The sequence below is a fragment of the Neovison vison genome, chromosome 11 (assembly GCF_020171115.1).
Source record: "Neovison vison isolate M4711 chromosome 11, ASM_NN_V1, whole genome shotgun sequence".
NCBI classification, from domain to species: domain Eukaryota; kingdom Metazoa; phylum Chordata; class Mammalia; order Carnivora; family Mustelidae; genus Neogale; species Neogale vison.
The window spans coordinates 88,223,636-88,250,911 of NC_058101.1; the positions used below are offsets into that span (position 1 = coordinate 88,223,636).

The following is a 27,276-nucleotide window of genomic DNA, read 5'->3' on the forward strand; positions in this document are numbered from 1 at the left end:
CTTTACCTTACGAATATGATATACTCTTATGTATATGTATATGTAAAGCATATGAATACTTTATCTTATGAATCTTTTTAAAATCAAACATATATTTCCTCTTTAAATCTAAAACTATTACTAAGATGCTCATTTGTAATCTACTCTTTTTTTTAATGGAATAACTCCTCTTTTTTATTTTTATACAGAGAGAAGCAAAAGGAAATCTGAATTTTATTTATTTATTTACTTTTAATTTATTTTCAGTATAACAGTATTCATTATTTTTGCACCATACCCAGTGCTCCATGCAATCCATGCCCTCTCTAATACCCACCACCTGGTTCCCCCAACCTCCCACCCCCTGTCCCTTCAAAACCCTCAGGTTATTTTTCAGAGTCCATAGTGTCTCATGGTTCACCTCCCCTTCCAATTTCCCTCAACTCCCCTCTCCTCTTCATCTCCCCATGTCCTCCATGTTATTTGTTATGCTCCACAGATAAGTGAAGCCATATGATAATTAACTCTCTCTGCTTGATTTATTTCACTCAGCATAATCTCTTCCAGTCCCATCCATGTTGATATAAAAGTTGGGTATTCATCCTTTCTGATGGAGGCATAATACTCCATAGTGTATATGGACCACATCTTCCTTATCCATTTGTCCGTTGAAGGGCATCTTGGTTCTTTCCACAGTTTGGCGACTGTGGCCATTGCTGCTATAAACATTGGGGTACAGATGGCCCTTCTTTTCACTACATCTATATCTTTGGGGTAAATACCCAGTAGTGCATTACCCTGATTCCCAAACCAGGCAAAGACCCTACCAAAAAGGAGAATTTCAGACCAATATCACTGATGAATATGGATGCTAAGATTCTCAACAAGATCCTAGCAAACAGGATCCAACAGCACATTAAAAAGATTATCCATCATGACCAGGTGGGATTCATTCCTGGGCTACAAGGATGGTTCAACATTTGCAAATCAATCAATGTGATAGAACAAATTAATAAGAAAAGAGAGAAGAACCACATGGTCCTCTCAATTGATGCAGAAAAAGCATTTGACAAAATCCAGCATCCGTTCCTGATTAAAACGCTTCAAAGTATAGGGATAGAGGGAACATTCCTGAACTTCATCAAATCTATCTATGAAAGACGCACAGCAAATATCATCCTCAATGGGAAAAAGCTTGCAGCCTACCCGCTGAGATCAGGAACACGACAAGGATGCCCACTCTCACCACTCTTGTTCAACATAGTATTAGAAGTCCTAGCCACAGCCATCAGACAACAAAGAGAAATAAAAGGTATCCAAACTGTAATCTACTCTTGATGCATAGTAAAAATATAAGGGTTGCCACAGATGATTTACTGGGTAACAAGCAGAGTCATCATATGGTATAAAGTTAAAATCTTATCTTGATCTAAATCTTGCTACCAAATGAGTAATATTAGTTTGGTTAACAGACATAACACTGTTAGCTCTTCTTGTGGGGGTCAGGAAGAAGCATAAAGGAGCTTTGTGAAATTTATAAATCATAAATGTATACATTATACAATGACAAAAGTAATAAGCAAAAGAATCTGTAGGTGGAAAAGCCAGAAAAGGAATGCAGAATTTTAGGGAGTTACTCAACAACTATATCTAAATGATAAGATCAATACTCATACCATAGATAAATGAAACATCATGGACCCACTGAGAATAAAAATCTGCTATATATTCTATATTACAAGGTACCAGATTATCTTACCAGAAACTTTCTGTATTACTTCATTAACTTCCTTCATGAATACTTTCTGTACAAATACCAAATGGTTTAGAAGATCAGTTGTGAGATTATGTTCAAAGGAACCAACCTGCCAAGGAAAATCAGAATATTAGATTAACAATACTTACTATATTTGTTGTAAATACCTCTTTTGCTCACATAGGTCATCCCAAACTCTGAAGAAAAACAATGAATTATTGATATATTATTTGAAAAAAAGGTTAAAAAATATTCAGATTGCCCAATATCCACTGGTCTGACATTATTATGGGCCATTCCTTAATTTTTTTTTAATAACAGGAGCTAATAAAGTATCTTTTTTCTACCTTTTGAGAGTGAATGAAATTTATACTTTATGTAGCCTGCTTATCTCAAAACTGAAATTTTGTCTAGAGTACTTTTTATTTTCAATGACTACTATTATAGTTAGTGGTAGAACCATGGACAAGTATCATTACACATGAAAGTAAATTTATTTGCACATTCAAATAATGACCATCTACTTTGTACATCATTAGATGTTAAGGACTTAGCTGTGAATAAAAACAACAAAATCATGGCTCTCATGAGGCTAACATTCGCATGAAATAGCAAATCAGATATATTCAACCAGCTTTGATATATCTCTATAATTAATATAAAATGTAAGATTTCTGGGAAGAACTGAAGCTGAAACACCCTTATGAGTAAGACAAATGCTTCAGACTTGCCACTTTGTTAGCAGCAATGGCCACAGTTGCCAAACTGTGGAAAGAATCAAAATGCCCTTCAACGGACAAATGGATAAGGAAGATGTGGTCCATATACACTACGGAGTATTATGCCTCCATCAAAAAGGAAGAATACCCAACTTTTGATTCAACATGGACAAGACTGGAAGAGATTATGCTGAGTGAAATAAGTCAAGCAGAGAGAGTTAATTATCATATGGTTTCACTTATTTGTGGAGCACAAGAAATAACATGGAGGACATGGGGAGAGATGGAGAGGAGATGGGAGTTGGGGGAAAGTGGAGGGGGAGACGAACCATGAGAGACTATGGACTCTGAAAAACAATATGAGGGTTTTGAAGGGGTGGGGGATGGGAGTTCGGGTGCACCTGGTGGTGGGTATTATGGAGGGCACGTATTGTATGGAACACTGGGTGTGGTGCATAAACAATGAATTCTGGTACACTGAAAAGAAATTTAAAAAATTTTTAAAAAGACAAGTATATCTCACTGTGATTGTGTACTTTAATACACCACATATATTCAGACTAAAAAAAAATTAAGAAAGCAAAATAGATTTAGTAGTCTTTACTTAAATGAGAAGTCACATAAAATCTAAGTTGTACCAGTCACTTTTTATTTTGTATAGAGTAGTACAGAATGGGCTAAGATGATTTTCATGTGTATTTATTTTAAGCCATAGTGAAATAGGCAACTGTCTGAGGAATGCAACTTTAGATTCTTTCAAGAGTTTGTATTCTTAGCAAATCTGGGATAGTGTTCTTCCCCAATTACAAACTTTATACCTCACTAATAGCCAATATTAGTAAGGAATTATGCAACATACTGCATCAGATTTGTTTTATTTTCTGTCAAATAAGGCATTAAGAATAGTACTGCTAGAGTTTGAAGCACTTCTTTTTCAGAATAGAAAGCACAAACAAAATATGCTTTATAATCTACCTTTTAAATAAATACTTGACTTCTAGAATTTTATACACTATTTTTTTTGTATACTCATTTTTCACATAAAGAAATCCTAACCTTTAGAGAGGTGGCAGGTTAAGCAGAGTCTAAAGAAGGTAAACCAAACTTAAATATCTCCCATAGCTCTAATATTTCTAGCAAAGAGCTCAAACAGCATTCTCACAGATGCTTTACATTCTAGAGAATAAAACTTACAAAAGAAATAGTTAGAAAATTGCTTTTTGATAATGTTGCAATTGTTTCTGACAAACTGACAAAGAAAGCTGAGACCCACACTGTGTAAGAATTCTACGTTAAAGAAAGCTGAGACCCACACTGTGTAAGAATTCTACGTTGCTCATCTGACTGTGGAAAGATTTAGGGAAAGTTATTTATTTCCCTTCAACTTTAACTTTCTGCTGTATTAAATTAGCATAATAACAGATGACTTGCTTACCACAAATCAAGTAAAAAACATTTATCAGAAGGTTTTTTAAACTTATGACAGTTGTAACAATATAAAGTGAAAAAATAATGATTGAATCACGTGTGCTGGTTTTCAACTTCCCTTAGTAAAGAAATTAGTCTGAATTTAACTGTAATTATTTTATTTGTATGACCTTTAGATTGTTAATAAATATGAAAAAAAGATGGTGTCTTCCTGAAGAATCATGTAACCTTCTGAAACCTCAGTTTTTTCACTTACAAAATGAGAACAAATATATATGCCTCTTAGGATTGACTGAAGTATTATACAAGTCAATGCATATAAGTGCTATTAGTTTTTTTATAACCAAATGAACCATAAAGTATTAACAAGAAAGATATGAAACCTAATGTAAGAAATACAAATTCAAAGATGACTAATAAAAAAAGCATATTTACATGAAATTATAGAGAGACAGAAATATACACACATGTGTACATACACATACCCCAGATTTGGTATAAAATTCTATAAGAATAAATGATTTAATGATCTGTCTTGAAAGTTAGACCTAAAGCTTCAAACCTCCTAAATGACAAAGCATAAAGGAATTAAAAAGTACTTACTTCTGCCACACAACGTAGATAATTTCCCTGTAAATAGTACCCTTGTTTAGAAGGTAGTTCATCAATACTCCACACCTGATCTGAATAACTATCATGTTCTTCCATTATGTATTTCCCTGACATAGTAACAGGAGGAAGGTTGAGGCTGGCAGAAGGAGGAATGGTTGACATATCTGTGGCAGAAACTTTTGAAGTAAAACGTAATCTGTGATTTGGCAGCTCAAATGTAAACCTCGTCTGTGCACCTGTAAGACATAAGAAAAGTTACTGTTTGTTTGTTCAGTGCTCATTCACTCCTTTGTTCAAAAAATGATTTCTAAAAAAATGCATTCATATCCCAAATAAAACAAATCCTTATATATACGCATGGATATGATAGTCAGTATTATTAAGCCAGAAAGTATTATCTACTAAGCCTACAAAGTGCCAGAGAAACACCTACTAATGTTCTTTATTTCACAGAAGGTAGAATAGAAAGAAACTGTCCTTATCACAGAAGAGTTATAACAAGAGAAATTAAGTGTAAAAAAAAATTCTCATCCATATTCACATTCATTCTGCTTTATTAGCAGAGAAGTCATCACCTAACAACTAGGCTCCTGTCACTGATTCAGTGAAAACTATCAAATCTTCGTACTCACTGAAAATATTCACCACGTATAAAATTATGCCAACACATATATTTTTGACCTTAACAGTAATTATTAACAGGACCATATACCAAATAAGAATATGCTATGGGTTTTAGTTTACTAAAACTACTGCTGGTTCTAAACACTTAAATCAATAATTTGGCATGCAATTGTTCAAATAATTATAAATATATAATCTATATTATTATTCAAGCCATATTTCTCCAGCTGTTTATGAAGGTATTAAGGAGTAGAAAAAGCCTTGTTAAAATCAAGATCTATTATCACCCATTGTATATACTGTGTAATGTATACACACATGCTCCTTTGCAATCAACAAAGTTTTACACTGTTCTTTTTTAACATATACTGTATTATTTGTTTCAGGGGTACAGGTCTGTGATTCATCAGTCTTACACAATTCACAGCACTCACCATACCATATACCCTCCCCAATGTCCATAACCCAGCCATCCCAACCCTCCCACACCACTCCCCGCCAGCAACCCTCAGTTTGTTTCCTGAGATTAAGTCTTAAACTGTTCTACACATTACCAATTCTCTCCACTCAAACATCATTAGTCTATTTTGCCTATATACATATTATACTTTAACAAATATGCTTAGTACTCTCAATTGTGTCAGAAATAATTTTCCTTTTTTAAAATACTAGGAAAAGATGACTCACATGTTACATTCACTATATTCACTAACTATATAATAATGTTTATACTTGAAATGAGTTAGGCATAAACAGAAAAAAGTTCCTTCACCAAATGTTGTATACAACTGGGAGTGACCAGACAGATCATGACTGCTTTAACTTCTTACTAACTCCAACCAGGCAACTCAGTGACTATCACTTGCAGGATGAAAAGGTGGTGGCTACCACAGTAATTACCATTTCTACTACCACCACCAGCATTACCAAGTACAAACATCAAGACTGAAGTAAGCCTAGGCCTCAGGTCATCCCTCATCACTAGTATAGTCATTCTTTTGCTATTTTTGTCCCTTTCCTTCATTTTGAGAAGAACCAAGTGTTCCTATCTGTCTGGATATTTGATACTACATTTACTTTGCTCCTAAATATTCATATCTTCCTAGTTCCAACTGCCTATTTGGCTTTTGACCTACTGTCTTTGTTGAATCTTATATTACATGGATGCCCTGAAAAAATGGCCAAGATGAGCCCAATTTATTGTCAACCCAACAGCCGAAGGCCTAATACTTCTGACTGCTAAATCTGGAAACTCCCTTCATAATGCTTCTCTTTCTAGCAATAGAAAGATTTTGATGTTCAGAAAAATCCCTCTTAATAAAGAAAAGATAAAATGTTAGGAGTAGGAATAAAGATATACATGTAACTATACATAAATACATATGTGTATTCTTATATATTTATATATGTCTACGTATGCACATGTTTAAATTAGTAATACAACTTACATTAATGGTATAAAGGAGAAAAAACATTTTAATTTCAATAGATGTAGGAAAAAAGCATCTGATAATATTCACCAGTTTCTCTTCATAGAAACACTTAACACACTAAGAATAGAAGTCAATTTTCTTAAATTCCCTGATAAAGGGAATCTAGAAAAACCTTATAGCAAACTTCACATTCACTGATGAAATATTGATTTCTTTAAGAAATAAGAGTAAGACAAGGATGCCCACAATACCTCCTTTTCTGAACATTATAGCAGAGCACAATAAAAAAAAGAAATAAAAATTCTTAAGGACTAGAAAGGAAGAAACAAAAGTATCATTTGCAAATGGTACAAGTATCTACTTAGGAAACTCCAAAGAATCTTATTAGCAATAAAAAAAGTTCACTATGGCGGTGAATATAAAATTAACATAAAAGGATCAAGCGCATTTGTACATCTTACCACCAGATTAAAAAATGCCATTTTACAAAATATCCCATTTGTACTAACTAAACAATAACAATAACATAAGGTACCTAGGAATTTATGCAAATAATTATATTTTGTAACAGAGGCACAAAAACCTTAGGTTGAAATATTTTATTATAAATTTTGTAGAAAAACACTGGAGAAGACCTAAAGAGACAATATCAATTCTCAGTATTAATCAATATTGTCAATTCTCTGCCTGGGTTAAACATCTGCCTTCGACTCAGGCTCAGGCTGTGATTTGGGATAGAGCCCCACACTGGGCTCCCTGCTCAGCGGGGAGCCTGTTTCTCCCTCTTAATCTCCCTCTGCCTGCCACTCACCCTGCTTGTGCTGTCAAGTAAATAAATAGAATCTTATATTCTCAATTCTCCCCAAGTAACTCTATGGATTTAATACAATTCTTGTAAGAATCCAAATAGGCTTCTTCAGAGAACTTGACAAACTGACTTCTAAAATGAAGATGAAGGAGTAATTAAAAATAACCAAGATAGGGGCACCTGGGTGGCTCAGTGGGTTAAGCCCCTGCCTTCGGCTCAGGTCATGATCTCAGGGTCCTGGGATCAAGCCCCGCATTGGGCTCTCTGCTCAGCAGGGAGCCTGCTCCCCCCCCCCCGCCTCTCTGCCAACTTGTGATCTCTGTCTTAAAATAAATAAATAAAATCTTTAAAAAAAAAAAAAACCAAGATAACTCCTTAAAAAGGAAATGTCAGATAGCAATATGAGACTGTAAATAGGTGGTGCAAATAGGCCAATGAAGCATAATAAAGAACTTTGAAACAGACCCGACATATATCAGCACTTAAGAGATAAGAATAATGGACTATGTATCAACGGAAAAAAAGGACAGATCAGTCAGTAACTGATGGTGCAGTAACTGATTAGACAAAGGCACATCAAATTAAAGAAAAAAATAATTCCATATAGACTAAAAACTTAAAAAGAAACATTAAAAAACATTTAACAGAAAACACAAGAAAATAGCTTCATAATCCTGAGAAGATAAGGTATTCTTTAAGATATAAAAATATATATCACCCAAGAAAATACTGGTAATTCAATTACTTTAAAATTAAGAATATTTGTTGTTCAAAAGACAATAAAGTGAAATAAGCCTCTAATGAGATGAAAATGTATGTTAAACTTATACTATTAGAAGGATAATATAAAACATAAAAAGAATTCCGGTGGACAAAAAAAAATACAATTTTTTGTATTTTCAATGGTAAAACGGCAAAAAACAATAACCGTCAACAGGCACTTCATAAAAGAAAACATATAAGAATATCTTAATAAAAATCAGCTTAATTAAAGAAATATAAATTAACATTGCAGTAAAATACCATTCCACATTTACCACACAAAGCAAAAATTTAAAAGTCAGAATATACCAATTGTTGACAAGGATGTGGAATAATGGGAATTCTTATCTAATACAGGAAGGACAGTGAATACTGGTGAACACAAGTACTTTGGGAAACAGTTTTGTACTTTCTAATAAAATTGAAGATGCATTTACCCTACAATCTAGCTGTACCACTCTTAAGTAAATATCCTCAAAAAACTCATGCACATGTACTAAGAGATGTATGTGAGAACTGTAACAGCAAAAATATAAAATGAGCCAAAGATCCATCGACAGTAGAGTAGCTAAGTTGTAATATAATCACTTAATGGACTATTAGGTATCAGTGAAAATTGAATGAACCACAGATACATGAATGAACAGATGAATCTCAAGCAAAATGTACAGCAAAAATTTTCCAATTAAAAAATATATTAGTGGGAGTTCATACAAATAAAGTTCAAAACATAAGCCATTTATGAGCATATACATACATGGTAAAACTATAGAGAAAAGCAAAGGAATGGGTAACACAAAATTAATTTTAGTGGTTATTACATTAAGAGTCTTGAAGAAAATCTGGTAATGATAATATTCTCTGAAGGAGCCTTCACAGTACTGGTAATGTTTTCATTCTTAGTTTGTGTAATTGGTTGGTAAGGTCACAGTTAATTATTTTTGAAACTGTGTGTATATAATTTACATGCTTTTTATATATGGTAAGTTCCAGAATAAAAATACAGCAGCAAAAAAATTATGGAATTATGGAGAGAATATATAAGGGTCACAATATCTTATAAAAGTAGCTATTTTGAAGAAGCCAAATAACCTCTGATTTGCACTCAATTCACCAATGAGAAAATAAACCAAGTTATTCAGACTATAAAGAAATGAACCAATGTGGAAATTGATTTAACTTAAGTTTGATTAGAAATGGCCTCAATAGTTGAACAGCTCTGAAGAGTTCAAATAAAAAAAGGTTCCTGCTGGCCATTCAAGGAAGATGTAACTGGTATTTTTTAACTAACTGAAGAGCATCATTAATGAAATTCAAAAGTGTTCTCATTAAAATTATTTAAATTTTAATATAGTATCTTCAAAACAAAACGTACTTTTCATCAAAATATTACTAATTTTTCAAACCAATCATAAATTTTAAGAGACTGAATTCATTGTTACCTGTCATCCCATGACTTCTCATTCTTCCCATTTTGTATTCTGCTTTCAGAGATGGTAAAAGTGCTGCTCCAATGGCTATACCATCTAACATAGCACTGAATTTAAGAACAATGGGCTTCTTTTCTAAACCTTCAGGTAACTGGGGAAATTCATTTGTTTCGATAGGAGTTTGATTAACACTTGTTGGAGTTTTTTCAGAAGGTAGGGGTGTTGCAATATCTTCTTTCATAGGCTGTGGGCTATAAAACAAAAAAATCACTTAAAAATATGTAATTAGGGGACGCCTGGGTGGCTCAGTTGGTTGAGCGGCTGCCTTCGGCTCAGGTCATGATCCCAGCATCCTGGGATCGAGTCCCACATTGGGATCCTTGCTTGGCAGGGAGCCTGCTTCTCCCTCTGCCTCTGCCTGCCACTCTGTCTGCCTGTGCTTGCTCTCACTTCACTCTCTATGACAAATAAATAAAATTTTAAAAAATTGTAAAAAATAAATAAATATGTAATTAGAACAGCTACCATCTTATTCTATGAAATTACTAGAATTCATTATGAAAAAGTGAAAATTAACTGTATACAGAGGTCTTCTAATACCAGACCACCTTAAGACTTCCTAAAAAAGGCCACAGAAAAATGATGATCTCGAAAAGTAAACAATAAATAATAAAAATACAAATGAATGTTATACTGTCAAGGCCAATCATATCCTTAATTTGAAACTGGAGTTAAGACATGATTTCAGATTCTACGACTTAAGCATTGTGCACTTTACTACTTCCTCTAAACTACTGTTAACACACCAAAGACCAATTTAAAGTATTACAAAGAACCAGAGAACTTGAAGAAATAACTTACGCTGTAGAAGGCTGTCTGATAAGATCTGAGATCTGCTTAGATAGTTGGTGGGAACTTCGAACCATCATGCTATGTAAGGTGGCAGGGTGCTGGGGAATGTTGATGCTGATAGCTCCTACTTTGAACACGGCAGCATTGTTAGTCTTCAACCCTCTCTGAGCACTGTAAAGGGCTTGTGACTTGGCAATACTACATTTCACTACAGTTCTATTAATAAAGAAGGAGGAGCATTAAAAGACAGCCAAGTAAAGAGTAATGTTGAAAAAGTATTTTCAGAGTAAGACAATGCTTTTAAATCATTCAATGAACTAAATGACTTAAGATTTTTCATGCAATTAAATCATATATTGAGGAAATATTTTATAAAAACATTGAAATATATTTATCTTATATTGTTTTCATTGAAAACCATTCTACATCTTAACAGAGTTTATGGAAGAAAACATGTATGTGCTTATAAGTAAAAGAATGAACACTGACATACTACATGTATACAACACACAAAATTCCATCTTTATTTTTCCTCCATTCAGAACTCCTCTTTTTGTCCCCAGCTTCTTTTAGGGATATGTGTAACCACTAAGAAAGCATAGATGCTGAATATCTAACAAAATACTCACTATACTTCTTAGAATCTAATCAAAGGAATTCATCAATCATCTAACATGTTGGAAGAAATTAACAATAAGGAAGAAATTTAACTTGTCTTTCCATTTTTTAAAATTTTCAACAAGTCTCAAAGAAATGTTAGAAGTCCATTTCATGATAAGCAAATACTACTTAGTTAAAAATTAGTAAGCTTTACTGACATAGACATAAAGCAGAGATACTATCTTTCTTGATTTCTTTTCTCGCTTAAAATGCCTACAACAGTTCATTGAGCATGGTGGCACTCATTGAATATTGTGAAACAATAAGCAGAAAGAAGTAGAGCAGAGGAATGACTCCCTCCACTATAGCTGTGGAATTCCACAGATAATGTGTGATGTATGCAGAAGCCATGATGAAGCAGTTTTCATGTATAGAATGCAAAGGTTCATGTCAATAACTGTGCCACAGAGGGCCCAGTTAGTAAAAGAATAGCTTCAAACATAAATATTATCTTTCAAATGGGCAAAGGATTCTTGACAATAAATAGCTTTAGCCAAACAACATATAAAATGCAAATTTCATATTAACTACAGGCCGGTTCACATACATTTATCTCTATTTAGACTGCAGAGGATTTGCTGAGAATTTATTTATAGTCTCAAGGATCTAAGCAATCAATTTATCACATTTAACTTATATTAAAATAAACCCTGAGAAGAGTAATAATGGCTCTATCAGAGGTGTTGATTATTTACAAACAATGAAATCCAAGTATTACATAAAATTTTTAAAAATTACTGGAGAACTATATGGTTTTCTTCTACAAAGGCAACTGTTTTTCAGAGACTATCTACTGACTTGAAAACAAAAGTAATCTATGAAATTGGTCTAACCAGCATGAAAGTAGATTCGGGGATACTGACTAGTTATTGAATCTGGTATCTTTTCTTAAACATTACCATAAATAAAGCTACTTTTGTCATAAATGAGATTTCATTTTAAATTCAATTTCAACATAAGCCAGAACACTCAGATGGTGCTAAAATGCAAATAACTTTTTACTTGTGAACAGTATCCATCTACTGAATGAAACTAAATATACAAAGAACTCTATCTTGTTGTCACAAAAGTAAAATTCTATACCTATCTCACTGTTTTTTACCTTTATAATCTATAGAAGTCTGCTTAAATATTAATTTCAATTATATAACCATACATATAACACACTGGAATTTCAGCTATACAGCAAAAGTAAAAATGGAAAGCTAATGGGGCTGACTGCTCTCTTACATTGGATCCTACTATGATATTTCCACTGAAAATTCTTATGTTAAGGACTTCAGGTGTTGTGCTGTCCAGGACCAGAGGGTCCCATTCACACTGTAGTCTGTATAAGCAATGCCTACCACTACAATGTGAGTGTTCTTCTAGCTGGACAACATGATAGACCTATCCTGATCAAACTAGGATAAAAACTACAGAGGATGTCTGATTAACATTAACTCCTGTCAAACTATGCGTGTTAAAGACATAAGGAGAACCAGAATGAAGAATTAAAGTTTACAAGCTGCTAGGTGAGTTACCTATTCATAATTTCATTCTTGAAGAGAGTTGTCACTTAATATAGGTCCTACAGTATGTAGTGTATATAAGACTTTTACACAAGAAAGAAGTGGTCAAAATCTCTCTGAAGAAAAGACTATAACAGCATGTAGCATCCTAGACATGCCTCATATACACAAAAACTTCATGGCAAATGACCAAACAATCTTGTTAAAGAATTCATTGAAAATGGTATTTTACCCTCACAAGGTTCTGATAGATCTACTGTGATCAGCTACAATGACTATAGTGCCTAATGAGGCAAGTACTTTTTCCCCATCTTCTTTTACTTCCTGAGTCCAGGCTACAGAGTCTTAAATGCAGGCCCCATCCTTCACTATTCTATAAACTGAGTAATCTGAGGATTTACACTGGGGCTTCATTATCTCTATCTCCACCTCCATGCAACACTCATGTAACGGATACTCAAATTACTGACATTCAGTATGGATCACTACCACAAAATATCAGATATATTTGGGTCAAATCAAGCCACTCAAAATATAGTAAAAGCCATACATAAAATCTGTCAACAGAGTAGTAAACTCTCCTCATCTTATTTTTCTTTTAACTTTCTTCATCTTAATAAAACTATATAGTTAAGATGTGTCAATGCTTTCATATATTAAGTTGTTAATAATTATTTTTGTAATTAGTGAAAACTCATACACAAGTGAAACTTTTTAGTTTCTATTATCACATCAGATGTTAAGAGGGATTTATGATAATATAAATCTTAACAGTGAGGTATCTTTAAAAAAGTACAAGCAACACATAACTAGTGTTAAAATCTTTCAACAAAACAAAGTGTGAATTATCAAAAGGCAGCCCTTACCTCTGTGTGTTCCCTGAATGTCTGTAAACTTTAATCTATAAAAGGATCTACATTAGAGCTACAAAATAACAACTACATACATTCACAGCCATGCAGATAATCTAAATATTTCTTTAAAACTATTTAATACTATGTTAATCACAAAGCCCATGGGGGGGAAAAATAATATGACATACAGAAACTCTTGTTTGGCTGTGCTTGTAGGAGATGTAGGAAAATCCTCCAGTCTACAGATGAAGATTCAAGAGAAAGCAGGAAAACAAAAAGAAAGCAAATAAACATTCATACATAAATTAGTACAGTATGATCAATCATCTGGAATGCTTTTCTTATTTTCCACTTTTAAAATTTTCCCTCAAAGAAAAGTCTCAATTTTTTTTTTTTTTAGATTCATTTCCTTTTAACTGAAATCGGAAATGAAAAACCAAAGACTAAATCCAGAACATCTTAACACTACTAGACTTTGGCACTGAATAATTAATAACTTTTATTTTTCCAGAAAAAAAGTTAAGGGAGCTTTACTTTTTTTTTTCCCAAAGGCAAGAAATATAACTATATAATACTTTTTAAAAATCTGTTTTATAAATACTATGTTTTGCAAGTCTAGAGACTATTTGAAGCCCTTAAGAGATATCAGATAATAGAGATAAAAGGTTCAAGAGGAAAGAGGAAATATGACACCTGAGACAACTAGAGAAATTTGTTTTACTTGCTGCAAAAGTTAAAGTAGCCATGGTACTTTCAATTTAGAGCCAGCAATGGAACCATGGAACTGAAGGTGTGCAGTGACATTTAGCAGAAGCACAGGTTCAGAGAACAATTCTGACTATAGGATTTTAAGTATTTTAGACACACACTTTTATCTTTCCGAATCTCAATTTACTGCTCTAGTGGGATAAAACCACCCAGTTCTCAGGACTCGGATTAGGATTAATTCTATGTGAGACTCCTGGCTCACAATAGGTCCTTGTTAGGATTGCAATTACTGCATCATAATCCCCCTACTCCCACACTGAATTATCAGAAAAGATCTTGTCTGTCATAACTACTATAATTTCCTCATCTTTCCAGACTGCTTAGGAAATGCGATCTGGACCATGTAGGCAGCTATTATGAAATAAACTCTTTGGATCTAGGTTTACAGTTCCAAACCACACCACAAGCCTCAATGAACAATTTCAAGGAAATGTTCTCTAAGACAGTTATCATATCACCCATGTTTAAAATATGAATAGAACAGTCACTAGTCAATACATGATTAATACTTAAGTTTTATGCAGGTGAACAAAATATTCTATTTAGTCAGTATTTAGTATGACAGATTCACTATAAGATGACAGAACATTAACTAGTTATAACATTAAGAAACAGCATATTCTCAAAATCAGACCTAAATTATCAAAGCTGCTCCAATGAAAGGAAGTTAGGAATTAAGATATATGCTCCCAAGCATATGAACAAAAGTCAATGGTTAAATTCAATTCAGAATAGATCTAAGAGGAGGACTTAAAAAGAAAGGGTTAAGAGCAAAGAATCAAAAGAAAAGTGATAAGGTATGGTATACTCACTATTAAAGTCTACCTATATTATTTTAAGAGTCTCATAGGCCTTATTATTAAATTCTTTAAATGAAAAATGGCAAGATATAGTAAAGCCCAGCATGAATTTGAGTAATGATTACTTAACCTAAAATCAAGAGGCAGTCTGTATTCTTTGACTAAAATTTTTAACTATTTGAATTATGTAAGCTTTTGCATGTTGTATGTTTAACTGAAGTTTGCATCATAATCATTTTTTGTTATACGATCTTACAGTGTTCCTGGAGTCAAGTTTTTTGAGGGGTGTGGGGGTAAACCAATTGTAGAAAGGGAGAAAATTTTTCTGAAAACATTTCATTTGGTGATATTCTTAATGAGAGAACTATAGTATCTGGTAACATAATGTATACACATCTCAAAACTCAGTATGTATGGGATTCATCCAATGAATTTTAAGTTTTCTATAAAACTGTAATAAACAGTTTTAAGAAAGTAATAAAAATTGACACACTTACTGTATATTTGGTGTAATCCCTTCAAGCAGCACAATATTAACCCCACCAATATGAGCAGTGGCACACGTCTCAGTCATCTTTTGATGTAAAACATCTTAAAAGTAAGAAAAAAGAATTATGTGAAATCTGGAAATAAAATATTGTACTTTGTATTAAAGTTGCATTTTAGCCACAATACATTCATTGATAAAAGATAATTCAAAAGTTGTATTTATAATAAAACTTAAATTATTTCTGAACTACTTAATTTTTTATTTCTATGCATCATGTATTTATATATACATCTTATATGTCAAATTGGAATAATGACAAATATAGTTTAATATGCCATTCATGTATTAAATAGCCTAATAGCACTTTAAATCTCAGAAATAATACTTGGTATAGAAAACATGGAAAATTTTTAAAAATAGGAAAAGAAACTATATAAAGCAGCATTCCTGATCCATATAAATGGGAAAGTTCATTTTTGAAGAAAAACTGCCAAGTAGGAATTTTAGAGACGTGGCATTGGCTTTTTTCAGAAAAGTAGAACTACAGTGTTAGAACATCATCCTACCTTTCATTTTTTCCTTAAGTGTAAAGCTACCATGGATCCTCTTGAGTTCTGATTCCATTGTTAGCCCCCCAATGTCCGCCTCCAGGTGTGTGCGGTTCACCATGCCAATCCCAAACACTATTAGAGTAACATGCTGAGGTTCGGAAGTCACCAAGCTACGTTTCCTCTGTGTCTTAGTCAAACTATTACTGTCTTGTTCATTCTCAAACACAACTTTACATGTCGGCTCAGTAGGGCTCCGAACTCCTTTAAAAGGAAACAAAACGTGGAATGTAAAATCGAAGAACACCCCAAACACCATCTTACCTTTCTTCATATTCCAAACCAGCCCTCTTACTCACCAAAATGATTTTTTAAAATTTTCAACATTTTCCCATGATCATACTGACAGTAAAATAATAGATATTTGAAAGCAGGTATGCCTGAATCTTAAAGATCAAACTGTGTATGGAAGGACAGGAAATGGGGTTGTGCATTATCTGACTGCCATTACTATCTTCTCTCCATGGATGACTGACAATTTTCTTGGCATTTCAATTATCTACTTATAACATTAAGAAAACATGATCACTTATGGTTTGTCTCCCTCCCTATCCCATCTTGTTTCATGGATTCTTCTCCTACCCACTTAAGCCCCCATGTTGTATCACCACTCCCTCATATCAGGGAGATCATATGATAGTTGTCTTTCTCCGCTTGACTTATTTCGCTAAGCATGATACGCTCTAGTTCCATCCATGTTGTCGCTGGGGGGAGGGGGGTTGGGAGAAGGGGGGTAGGGTTATGGACATTGGGGAGGGTATGTGCTTTTGGGTAAATTGGAAGGGGAGATGAACCATGAGAGACTATGGACTCTGAAAAACAATCTGAGGGGTTTGAAGTGGTGGGGGGGGTGGGAGGTTGGGGTACCAGGTGGTGGGTATTATAGAGGGCACAGCTTGCATGGAGCACTGGGTGTGGTGAAAAAATAATGAATACTGTTTTTCTGAAAATAAATAAATTGGGGAAAAAAGAAAAGAAAACATGATCAACAACCTGTCTATTTTAGTATTACTGCTGTTCTAAAAAGACATTTTTCAAATATAAACATATCCATTACCTGCTGGTCCAAATGTTTCTGAAGACTTTTCCAATATCCCTGTTGGATCAGAGATAAGTGAATAGAAATTAAGTAATTTATACATATTCTGCCAGCACTCAGCTGAAGGCTCACTTTGTTCTGACACTGTAATTGAATCAGAGTCATCCATGTGAATAGTCATATGGTCCACCACATCTTTTGAACCTTTCCTAGACACTTTTGAAGTTCTTCTTTCAGATCTTCCTAAAGAATTTTTGTTTCGAGATTCCTTTTTGTTATTTTCATTGTTGGTCCGTTTGTTCTTTGCATTGTTTACTCTATTGCCACCATTCAGACTTCCTCTAGAACTGCGGCTGAAGTCAGACGAGCGAAAATCCCGATGTTTTCTGGTTTTGAAGGTAGGTGTTGGGGAAGCCGATCCAGCTGTATATCTGTTAAGTTTAATGTCAGTCTGAGTTGCTTTGATGTCATCTATCATTGTACTAAATTGATGAATAAGACGAACCAAAGCCATATCTACATGCTGGCTTATTGACTGACAAGAAATAGTAAAGTTACAGTGAAAGGTATTATAATACCGTTTGTTGAGATCATGAAAAGAAAGAGCACTGGTAGAGTTCTGAGGGGTGCACACTGACTTTTCCATTACAACAGCGCTGATGCTAAAGGTTTCCAACATTAATGCTGGTTTGAATTCAAGTGGAGGAAGATTCACATGACCTTGCCTAAACATGAGGAGAAAAGAAAAATATGTCAAGACTTAATTTCCTTTTTCCCAGAGATGCACAATCTTTATTAGTTTGTTAGCAGAGAAACCTCTAAGGTAAAACGTGTTATAAAACATTTAAATAATTTTAAGCAAGAGATCAACTAGAATTTGCTTTCTCATGAGGCCAACCTTTTATATGTTGGAAACTAGGCCTTAAAACTTCCCTCTTGATCTTATTCCATAACTGACTAGTTAAAATCAGATTTATATTAATTATTTCAGTGAAGTAATTAAACATTTCCTAGCCAAAATGGTAGTATACTCCAATGGTAATGGAATTTAAAGTTAATTATCGGTTAATTAGGGTGCCTCCCTTAAACATCCTCTCCCCATCTGTTAAATATATTGTTTATAAATTTAATCTCACTGCATTTATATAAATTAATTTGCTATTTAAAATGAAACCCTACTAGCTTACTTTGCCAAAATGAAAGTGGGGAGGAATACAACTGGAAAAAATGAAAAAATGCACATTAAAAAACTATGAAAATTATTTGGGCAAATCCTCCTGCTTATCTGAAAATTTTCATATAGGAATATTACAGGCAATTTTGATACTTAAAAGCCAAACTGTCACAGATTTCTGTAAACCAGCTGCCAATAACAACAAACTACAGGCCACCAAAATTGAAAAAAAATATTATTTTTTCCTTCTTCTTCCATGTACAATATGAATGTATAGTCACGTAGGTCAAATTTTTCTAACAGAAAAAAGAAACAGAAGCTTTGATGCAATTTAACTTAAAGATTTTATAGAGAATAATAATTCTTTAATGAATATTGTTTTAAGAAAAACCTTACTTTAGAGTATAATCCAGGAAAATGTACAAACTCATAGTAAGACTACAATCATTGTTAAGCCTGTAGTTAAAGAAGGAAAGACTGGGTTTTGATAAGTAGAATGGACAGGAGAAAGAAGGCTCAAAAGAAATTGAAATAATCCCCAATCACAAAAACAAGAATTGAAAACATGAAGGAAGTAAGAAAGACTCAAAGAGAGAAGATTGAAGTAGAAGGAGGAAAAAACAGTGGTATATAATGAAGCAGTCACTTATGACAAAAGTTGCCAGACAGATAAAGAGCTGGCGTGGGCACCACAGAGTCAAAGTTAAAATTAAATTTTAAAAATATTTATTAATTCCCTATTATGTTCAACTATCTTGTCTAGGACAGCAAAGATATGAGGAAACTAATGTTAATAGGAACTTCTACATGCCAGAACCTATGCTAAATGATTTAATATCCTGGCTTTACAGGATGGGATATATAGGTTTACACAAGAAAATATGTATGTTTACACATATTATTACCCAATAATAATGTATAGTAACGAGCAGAATGAATAACATTCCAAATGTTGGGGGAAAAAACCTGAAATTGATGACGAGGAAAGTGTACTGTGACAGAAATCTCCAAATAAATAGAGTTTAAGGTGGAACAATAGGAGATCTGAGAAATAAAAGCTAACCATGGACCAGTAATAAGAATGTAGAGTACTCAGAACTGATGTAGTAGTAGAAAAAGAAAAGTAATATTAAGTTCAGCTAGATCAAATGCAGTAAGTTCAAAGTCACTCAAAGAAACTCTCTGTGAACATAAAGTATGGTCAGATGAAGTTCTAGTCTGTGGTAGACAGTATTATATAGCATTTAGTAAGCCAATAAGTAGGCTGTTAACTATAATTATTAAATACATATAATCTAATTATATATAAATTAATTATATCTACTGATGACACATATACTGTGCATACGTATGTGTATATATATATATGAAAGTCAGCTATTGCAAATAGAAATACAAGTTTAGCACAGAGCTTTTATTAACTGTAATTAGGGAGTATAAGTTTGAGTTAATGTTTTGGAGTCTGAATCTGATGATTCCAATGTGAATGGATTTCACCATACATAACACCAGTTACATAACACCAGTTTCCTAATAACATGGTTTAAATCTTAAACTAAAATGTATTGCAAATAACTGCATCAAGTACAAACTAGCTGCTAGCTCTTCAGTCCACAAATCACTATGTAAATAACAGATGGACACCATGATCATTAATCAATCACATTACGTATGTCAGTGATTGGTCAATGTACATTTGTTATTCATTTCAAGCACAGACAGTAAAGCTTGTAGTTGTGTTGCCTCCTCATGATAAATCCACATGACATTTTTTAAAATTGATAATCAAAAGGGAACTGGACAGCAAAGATAAAAATGCAGTAACAAAAAAAAATGATAATGCCAGTGGTGAAATTAAAATAAAAGTAAATGGAGTTATAGAAGAAATAGCTAACTGCGGAAATGTTGATACTTCTACTGTTCTAGAAACTATAGATATACAGCTAGAGGAACTCAGTGAAGGCAAACTTACTGGCATAAAGAGTTAAGTGGCCGTTAAAAAAAAAAAAAAGGATGACAATATCCCAGAGAAGTGATGCTGGCAAAAAATTTCATAGTAGAAGGAACTCATAATGTTATTTTATGACATTAAAAGTACAAAGGAAAAAGTGTTGGAAACTCAGCAGTACTTAGAATGGAGTATAGCATTATGCCAAGGTACATAAAGGATGTTCTTTTTGCATTGCAAGTTATATAATAAGACGGCAAGGGCTACTCAAACTATCCTTTGATGAGAATTTTAGAATGAAGTAGGACACTTTAATTCTCAGTGTTTTTAATGTTTTAAATTATAATGTACTATTAGTTTTACTATATTTTTCATTTCCCTACACATTTATAATAAGCAGTAATAGAATATTTAATGTTTTAACAAACATTTTTTCCAGATCACAAAACAAAGGTAATTTTCCCCCACTACTCTTGATAATCATTAAGGTCACTTTGTGGTGCTTCGGATTGCCATCATTTATGGTGCAACACTACTATGAAAAGCAGTGACTGTTTTATATTTAACAGAAAAGACAAGGTAATTTTCATGTTCCTGTGTCATTAGAAAATCCTCGGATATCTAGACCTGAAATAAAATTTGAGAAAGCTATATTTTTTATTAATAATTGCCATAAAAATGTTTAAACTTACTTTGTCAAATTATTTAAAATTTTAAATAGAATATTTCAAATGGAAAACATATTTCACTTAGTTATATGTGTGATACATATGCATTTTACTTTTAATTTGCCACCCTGCAAAAACCTAAACTCGATGAAATCAAGAATGTTGCAAAAACCTTTTGTCATAATTGCCACCTATATCCATATTCTACTATTCCTAGCTACATCAGCAAGACCCGTGCAAAGTACAATTTAATGTTCACAAAAAGATTAATCAAATATTATTATGGGCATAATATCTCCTATTCAAACAGTAACGAAACTAAAGAACTATCCCTGGGCGCCTGGGTGGCTCAGTGGGTTAAGCCGCTGCCTTCGGCTCAGGTCATGATCTCAGGGTCCTGGGATCGAGTCCCGCATCAGGCTCTCTGCTCAGTGGGGAGCCTGCTTCCTCCTCTCTCTCTGCCTGCTTCTCGCCTACTTGTGATCTCTCTCTGTCAAATAAATAAATAAATAATATTTAAAAAAAAAAAAAAAAAAAGAAGAACTATCCCTGATAATAATGACGATAAAAGATTGTTCTTAACTTTCACCATGATACATTTAGCATTCCTGTGTATTTGTTTCTCATGGCCATACTCTCAATATGACTTCTACCCTGTTTCTAACAGAAAATACTGCAAGTTGACTCAGAATGGAAGTTAGGAATAATTTTAAGTAAAATATGTAAAATTAAGATCCTAAAAATTCAGCTACTGCAACAGTAAACAAATTCTGAGGATATATGTAACAAATGTACTTTAGATATTAAAATTACTCTCATTAGCATTAGAGGAAAATAAAGTTAAAAAAAGATGTTATAACCTGTATACAACATTCTATACAAAAAGAACAATAACACAAGACACCTTCTTGCTCTTTTGCCTTTTCTCTCTTTGGCTGTGTCCGAATCCACAATATCTGCTCTAAGGCAGTCCAAAGTCCCTGAAAATGAAAGGTGTTCTCCGAAGTACATTCGGTAGCAGAGTGGCATTGCATCCTGTGACTGAATCCCTGTATGACTGAGAAGAGGTTTGAAAACAACCTAAAAGACATAACACATTCATTAATCAGCTTAATTTATAACTCATCATTTACTGCGCCTTTTTTCTTACCCTACCTCAATACATATATCATATATCAGTATTGTACTGAAACAAACAAAAACTTGTGTAATAAATATAACTCTAATTGTACTTAAAACTTAACAGTATTTTTCAACACCCATTACGTGCAACTCATCCTCAAATTAATCATAAGAACAAAGATTCCTCCCTCCTGCCTAAGTGTCTGAAAGGACAAGGAGAATAAAATTGTGAACTAATTTAAATCATTCTATGTCTTGCTTTTAAAAAAGGTATGAGGGACACCTGGGTGGCTCAGTTGGTTAGACGGATGCCTTCAGCTCAGGTCATGATCCCAGTGTCCTGGGATCGAGTCCCGCATCTGGCTCCTTGCTCAGCAGGGAGCCTGCTTCTCACTCTGCCTCTGCCTGCTTCTCTGTCTGCCTGTGCTTGCTCGCTCTCTCTCCCTCTGTCCCTGACAATCAATCAATCAATCAATCAATCTATAAAAATAAAAAAGGTTTGAATAGGGGCGCCTGGGTGGCTCAGTGGGTTAAAGCCTCTGCCTTTGGCTCAGGTCATGATCTCAGGGTCCTGGGATCTAGCCCCGCATCGGGCTCTCTTCTCAATAGGGAGCCTGCTTCTTCCTCTCCCTCTGCCTGCTTCTCTGCCTACTTGTGATCTGTCAGTCAAATAAATAAATAAAATCTTAAAAAAAAATAAAAAAGGTATGAATATACACTGTGTTTCCATAAAAATCCGGTATATTAGAATGGTTTATCACCTTCCTATGTTAATATTAAAAATAATTCATATGTAATATTATGACCATCTGACCTCTTTTTAAATAGTATCACATTTAAATAGTATCACTTTAAATAGTATCATTTAACATTTATTTTCTGACCAAAAAAACCCCCAAAACCTTCCTTTACATTGTAAGTACCATACAAGCTTATGGAAATAGATCACTCTGGTTACACTCTTATTAACTGATTTTGTAATCATGAAGAGGTAACCCAAAGAGAAGCAACTAATATGTGTTCAGCAGTTGATCACTATAATCACTCTGCTTATTCTTTGCTGCATAGTTCCTTTTCTTCCTTCTACATCCAAAATATAGGTGCTATCCAGTACTGCCATTGGACCTCATATAATCCTTTCACTGTACATCTCAGTGATCTTTTTCTGAAAGTTAAATTATACTATTAAAATGGATAGGTGCCATTTATGTATTAAGACCTAAGTCTACATGTCCAATTATCTCTAGGTCGTCTCATTTGTTTGTGCTTGGGAAGACAGGCTACTCTTATGAAGGTCAAATGGCCTATAACAGAGAACTCCAACAATTATACACTAGAGTAGAAACTTAGGGAGAAATTCCCTCTCCCTTATGTACTTGCTTGGGATATTCTTTCTTGAGTTTTACCCCTTTCATTCTAATGGGAAAAACTTTTCCCTCTTCAAGGTCCAAACCATCCTCCACTTTTTAAATGTTTGTCATTTATTTATCTGCCATCTTGTTAATCCTCCATACCTATTAGAAACTTTGATTTTTAACTTACTTTCTTCTTTTTCTTTTAAATGCCAATTTATCATCTTGAATGACTTCTTTGACCATGGAGATAACTCAACCAACACTTCAGTTCCAAAGTTATGTGACTTCTTTCCCCCCCACAATCTTGGCTTAAATGCCATTTTAGCAACTTCCTATCACCTATTTCTCTTGCTACATCTGCTTTGAATCAATCTTTTTATACTCCTATACCTGAGCTGCTAGAACAATGAAAGGAAATTATATAATTACATTCACTGGTACCCTAACACTAACCTAAACTCTTAACAAGGCCCTCAGCACATCTGGCAATCCTTTTAGGGAGTCTATGGTAAGCTCTCTTTCATATTTATGCCAACCTGTACACATATCTAAATCACCTTACAGAGCATTTTACTGAATTATTTAATATTCCTGTTTCTAGTAGATTTTAGAATCTTATATATAAAACGATATAATTATCTCTAAAAATATGTGTTGAATGCTAACAACTATAATCAATGTAATCTATAGGCAAAAACAACAATAAAAGGTTATTTATTTTATTTTTAAATAAAATAAATTATTTTATTTTTAATTTTTAATTAATTAATTTTTAATTTATTATTTTATTATATTATTTATTTTTAATAAAAAAAATGAAGTCCCTAAAAGCTACTCCAATGTACTGGAGAAGTAAATCTCAAGAAATTTAAAAGTGCCTGACACATTTCTTAACATAAATTACCTTCTACTATAAGAGAAAATTGAAGCTATCAATCTGCAAACTTATCTCTATAACTGTGAACTGACCTTATTGTCTTCTTAGTCTCTCAGAGGAAAAAAGTAATTTTTTCTGTCTAAAACATCTTTCTCTGTGAGTGACTCTAAATTCCAACACTCTTCATCCCTCTCTAAATCCTGCTCTATCAGTTTACCCTTCTTTTTTTTCCTTTTTTCTGATCGGGACCATCCTAATTTCTCCTAAGTATGCAAATACGGTGGAGTCTCTCTCATCCTGAAAAAATAACATCTCTTAATACCCATGGTCCCGCTCACTCACTTGCCTAGTGATCACTCAGACTAAAATATACAATTCAAAGGATTTTCTCTCCACTCTTACATTTAATCAATTGAATAAGACCTCCATATTTTGCCATTTTTACCTTATCAAAGCCACAACCATCTAAGTAAAAAGCTTCATTTACCACTTATGTGAACTATTTCAATAACTTATCTTTTTACCTAGTGTCTCTATATAACACCTATAGTATCTCCATATAACATATAGTATCTCCATATAACAAAAATGTTACTATATGGGACAACTAATTATATACCACTCTTCTGTTTAATGCATATCTATCTATAGATGCTAAATTTGCATTTGTCATTAACCCATGTACTTTTAAAAGGCTCCTCCATTTTTGCATGAAGACTTTAGACAGACAAGCACAGAAAAAAGATTTTCACCAGAATTCCAAGGTGGATATGACTGGATCGTTCCAGTTGCCAAGAATTACCTAATGAGGAGTTAATATAATTACAGACAAACAGACTGGCTCACCTGTGCATCAGCAAGCTGCACAGCAGGAAACCCTTGGTTGGCTTCTTCTACACCTGCCACATCATCCTGACTAGTGCTATGCTGAGAGTGTGTTCCATCCAAAGTATTCTGGTCACTAGATAAGACGGTATTGAAATCTGAGGCTGAGGGTATTGTAGGAAGATTGGGTGCAACACCTAACAGAGTAAATGTTCAAGAGTAAAATTTGAATTATGAGGAAATAAAAACAACATAAAAGGGCACAGCAAAGTAAACTTATGAAGCCCGTATTACAGCAGTATTACCAGACCATTTAAACTGAATGAAGGTAAGAAACACACCATTTTTTGGTCATTTTAAAGACATGATTTAATAATAAAAATGAATTTAAACTAAAATTTCAGAAAATATCAGTCATCCTCATACAGTCTGTATTAGAGCCAGTCAGTTCAAATAGCGAATTTTTTGACCAGAAGATCTTTCAAAAGCATTTGTTATCTCATCAGCTTTGCACTGAGGAGCAGAGTTACAGAGAGCAGCAAGGCAAAATTCACAGATGTCACAGAGTCCTACGTATAAATTTCTTCCCAATTATCTTTTCTGAGGCAGAACAAAAATAAAATGGCACTATTTCTTCCCTCTGTATTCCCTTTATCCTCTAACTCCCCCAGGCAAAGGATCTGTGATAAAGCTGAAATGTTTTTTTCTGGTTTTCTCAAAATTTAAACTGCAGTAGTGAGACTAGGGCTAGAACAGTTCTGGGAGCTGGCAGAAACACTCTCCTTCTACCTTCTTCAACTAAGAGCCAATTATAAGAATTAGAATGCAGTCATAATTAGGATCAGTTCCAGATTCAAGAGTGATCCATATACCAGCAAAACAAAGGACTGAGTAGTCACTTATAAACACATTTCATAATATCACATTTTCTATATGAATAGAATTTGCTAGTGATGCAAACAGTTATCACCTGGGCTAATTTCAGCTGCCTTCAGTACCTAGGATCAAAGTCTACTACACATATTCTTTAAAAAAATTTTCTTTAAAAAACATATGTATCTAAAAAAAAAAAAATAAAGAAAAGACTATATGTATCTAATAAATTTGGAAAAATACCCCCAAAAAGTAAAAACAGAAAATGAAGGGTGGCACCACTTATGTTTCTGCAGATAGCCACTAACATTTCTTGGTGAATTCCCTGCCAGTGTTCTTGCTGTTTATATGCACTATTTTAAATTAATAAACTGTCCTCATTGCCTCCTCAAAGGCAAAATCTTATCTTATTCCTCTTAGTACACCTTTAGACTTAATTATTTAAGTAACTATAAGAGTAAAAGAAAGCTATTGTATCTCAGCAGAATCTGTATAAACTAACATATTTTCTGTATTATAGGCACATTATGCCATATTCTTCACATTTTTTCATTAATCTCCTTTTGGTATTTTGAAAATTAAGTCAGCCACATTACCTGGACATTTTAAACTCTTTAAATTACATACGATCTCACATTTGACATATCTGTCTTTCCATAAGAACACCAAATGACTGCTTACAATTCTCTCAATTCAGTATTACCAAAGGCATTTCATAAATGGGCAAATTTCAACTAAACAGTATTAAACATCTGAGATGTTTAGACCATTCTGTGAAAAATAGAATTTTGTTAAAATTAACATATGTCCCTTAGACAGCTAAGCAAAATAACATGATAACTCAATACCTGATGGAAGACTATTGTGTGCGGATTTTGTAACAGGAGATTCTTGTACCACACTTCCACGATTACCCACAGCATTTGACATCCAATTATAGAAACTCACAGATGATGGCTCAGATAGCAAGGGATGTTCAGATAACATATCAGTGGCCATTGTATTTCCTGAAAATAAAATTTTATTGAGTATAGTATTTCTTATGTAATAAGCAGAAAATGTGATTTATGTAATTATTTTTTTAAAGTCAGACTAAATTGTTGTTTGCAGATGTTTTCAAACTCAGGGCATGATGTTCGTATTTGGATATTGAGGCACCAATAAATAACTTATTTTTAATATAACAAGAAGAAATTCACTGTTGGATGGTTTACACATCATACCATACCATGAATAGGTTGATAGTAATATCCAAAGCTACAATTTAGAAATGCAAACCAAGAGTATGAAGACACCAACAA

The 27,276-nt window shown here is 33.5% G+C and overlaps 1 protein-coding gene across 9 annotated transcripts in view; it reads right to left on the reverse strand.

Annotated features, from left to right (window-relative positions):
* The window catches only part of KIAA1109 (KIAA1109 ortholog), a 214,429-nt gene that overhangs the window by 64,946 nt on the left and 122,207 nt on the right, over nucleotides 1-27,276 (reverse strand). For 8 of the 9 annotated variants that reach the window (XM_044224067.1, XM_044224069.1, XM_044224068.1 and 5 more), the window contains 11 exons: nucleotides 26,824-26,982; nucleotides 25,124-25,299; nucleotides 21,828-22,003; nucleotides 17,152-17,858; nucleotides 16,053-16,298; nucleotides 15,494-15,587; nucleotides 13,617-13,667; nucleotides 10,413-10,619; nucleotides 9,564-9,802; nucleotides 4,486-4,730; nucleotides 1,739-1,844 (listed from right to left, as the gene is read on the reverse strand). In XM_044224067.1, the coding sequence (XP_044080002.1) occupies nucleotides 1,739-1,844; nucleotides 4,486-4,730; nucleotides 9,564-9,802; nucleotides 10,413-10,619; nucleotides 13,617-13,667; nucleotides 15,494-15,587; nucleotides 16,053-16,298; nucleotides 17,152-17,858; nucleotides 21,828-22,003; nucleotides 25,124-25,299; nucleotides 26,824-26,982 (2,406 nt within the window). The remainder of the gene's footprint in view (nucleotides 1-1,738; nucleotides 1,845-4,485; nucleotides 4,731-9,563; nucleotides 9,803-10,412; nucleotides 10,620-13,616; nucleotides 13,668-15,493; nucleotides 15,588-16,052; nucleotides 16,299-17,151; nucleotides 17,859-21,827; nucleotides 22,004-25,123; nucleotides 25,300-26,823; nucleotides 26,983-27,276) is intronic. The other variant, XM_044224071.1, reaches the window with a different exon arrangement.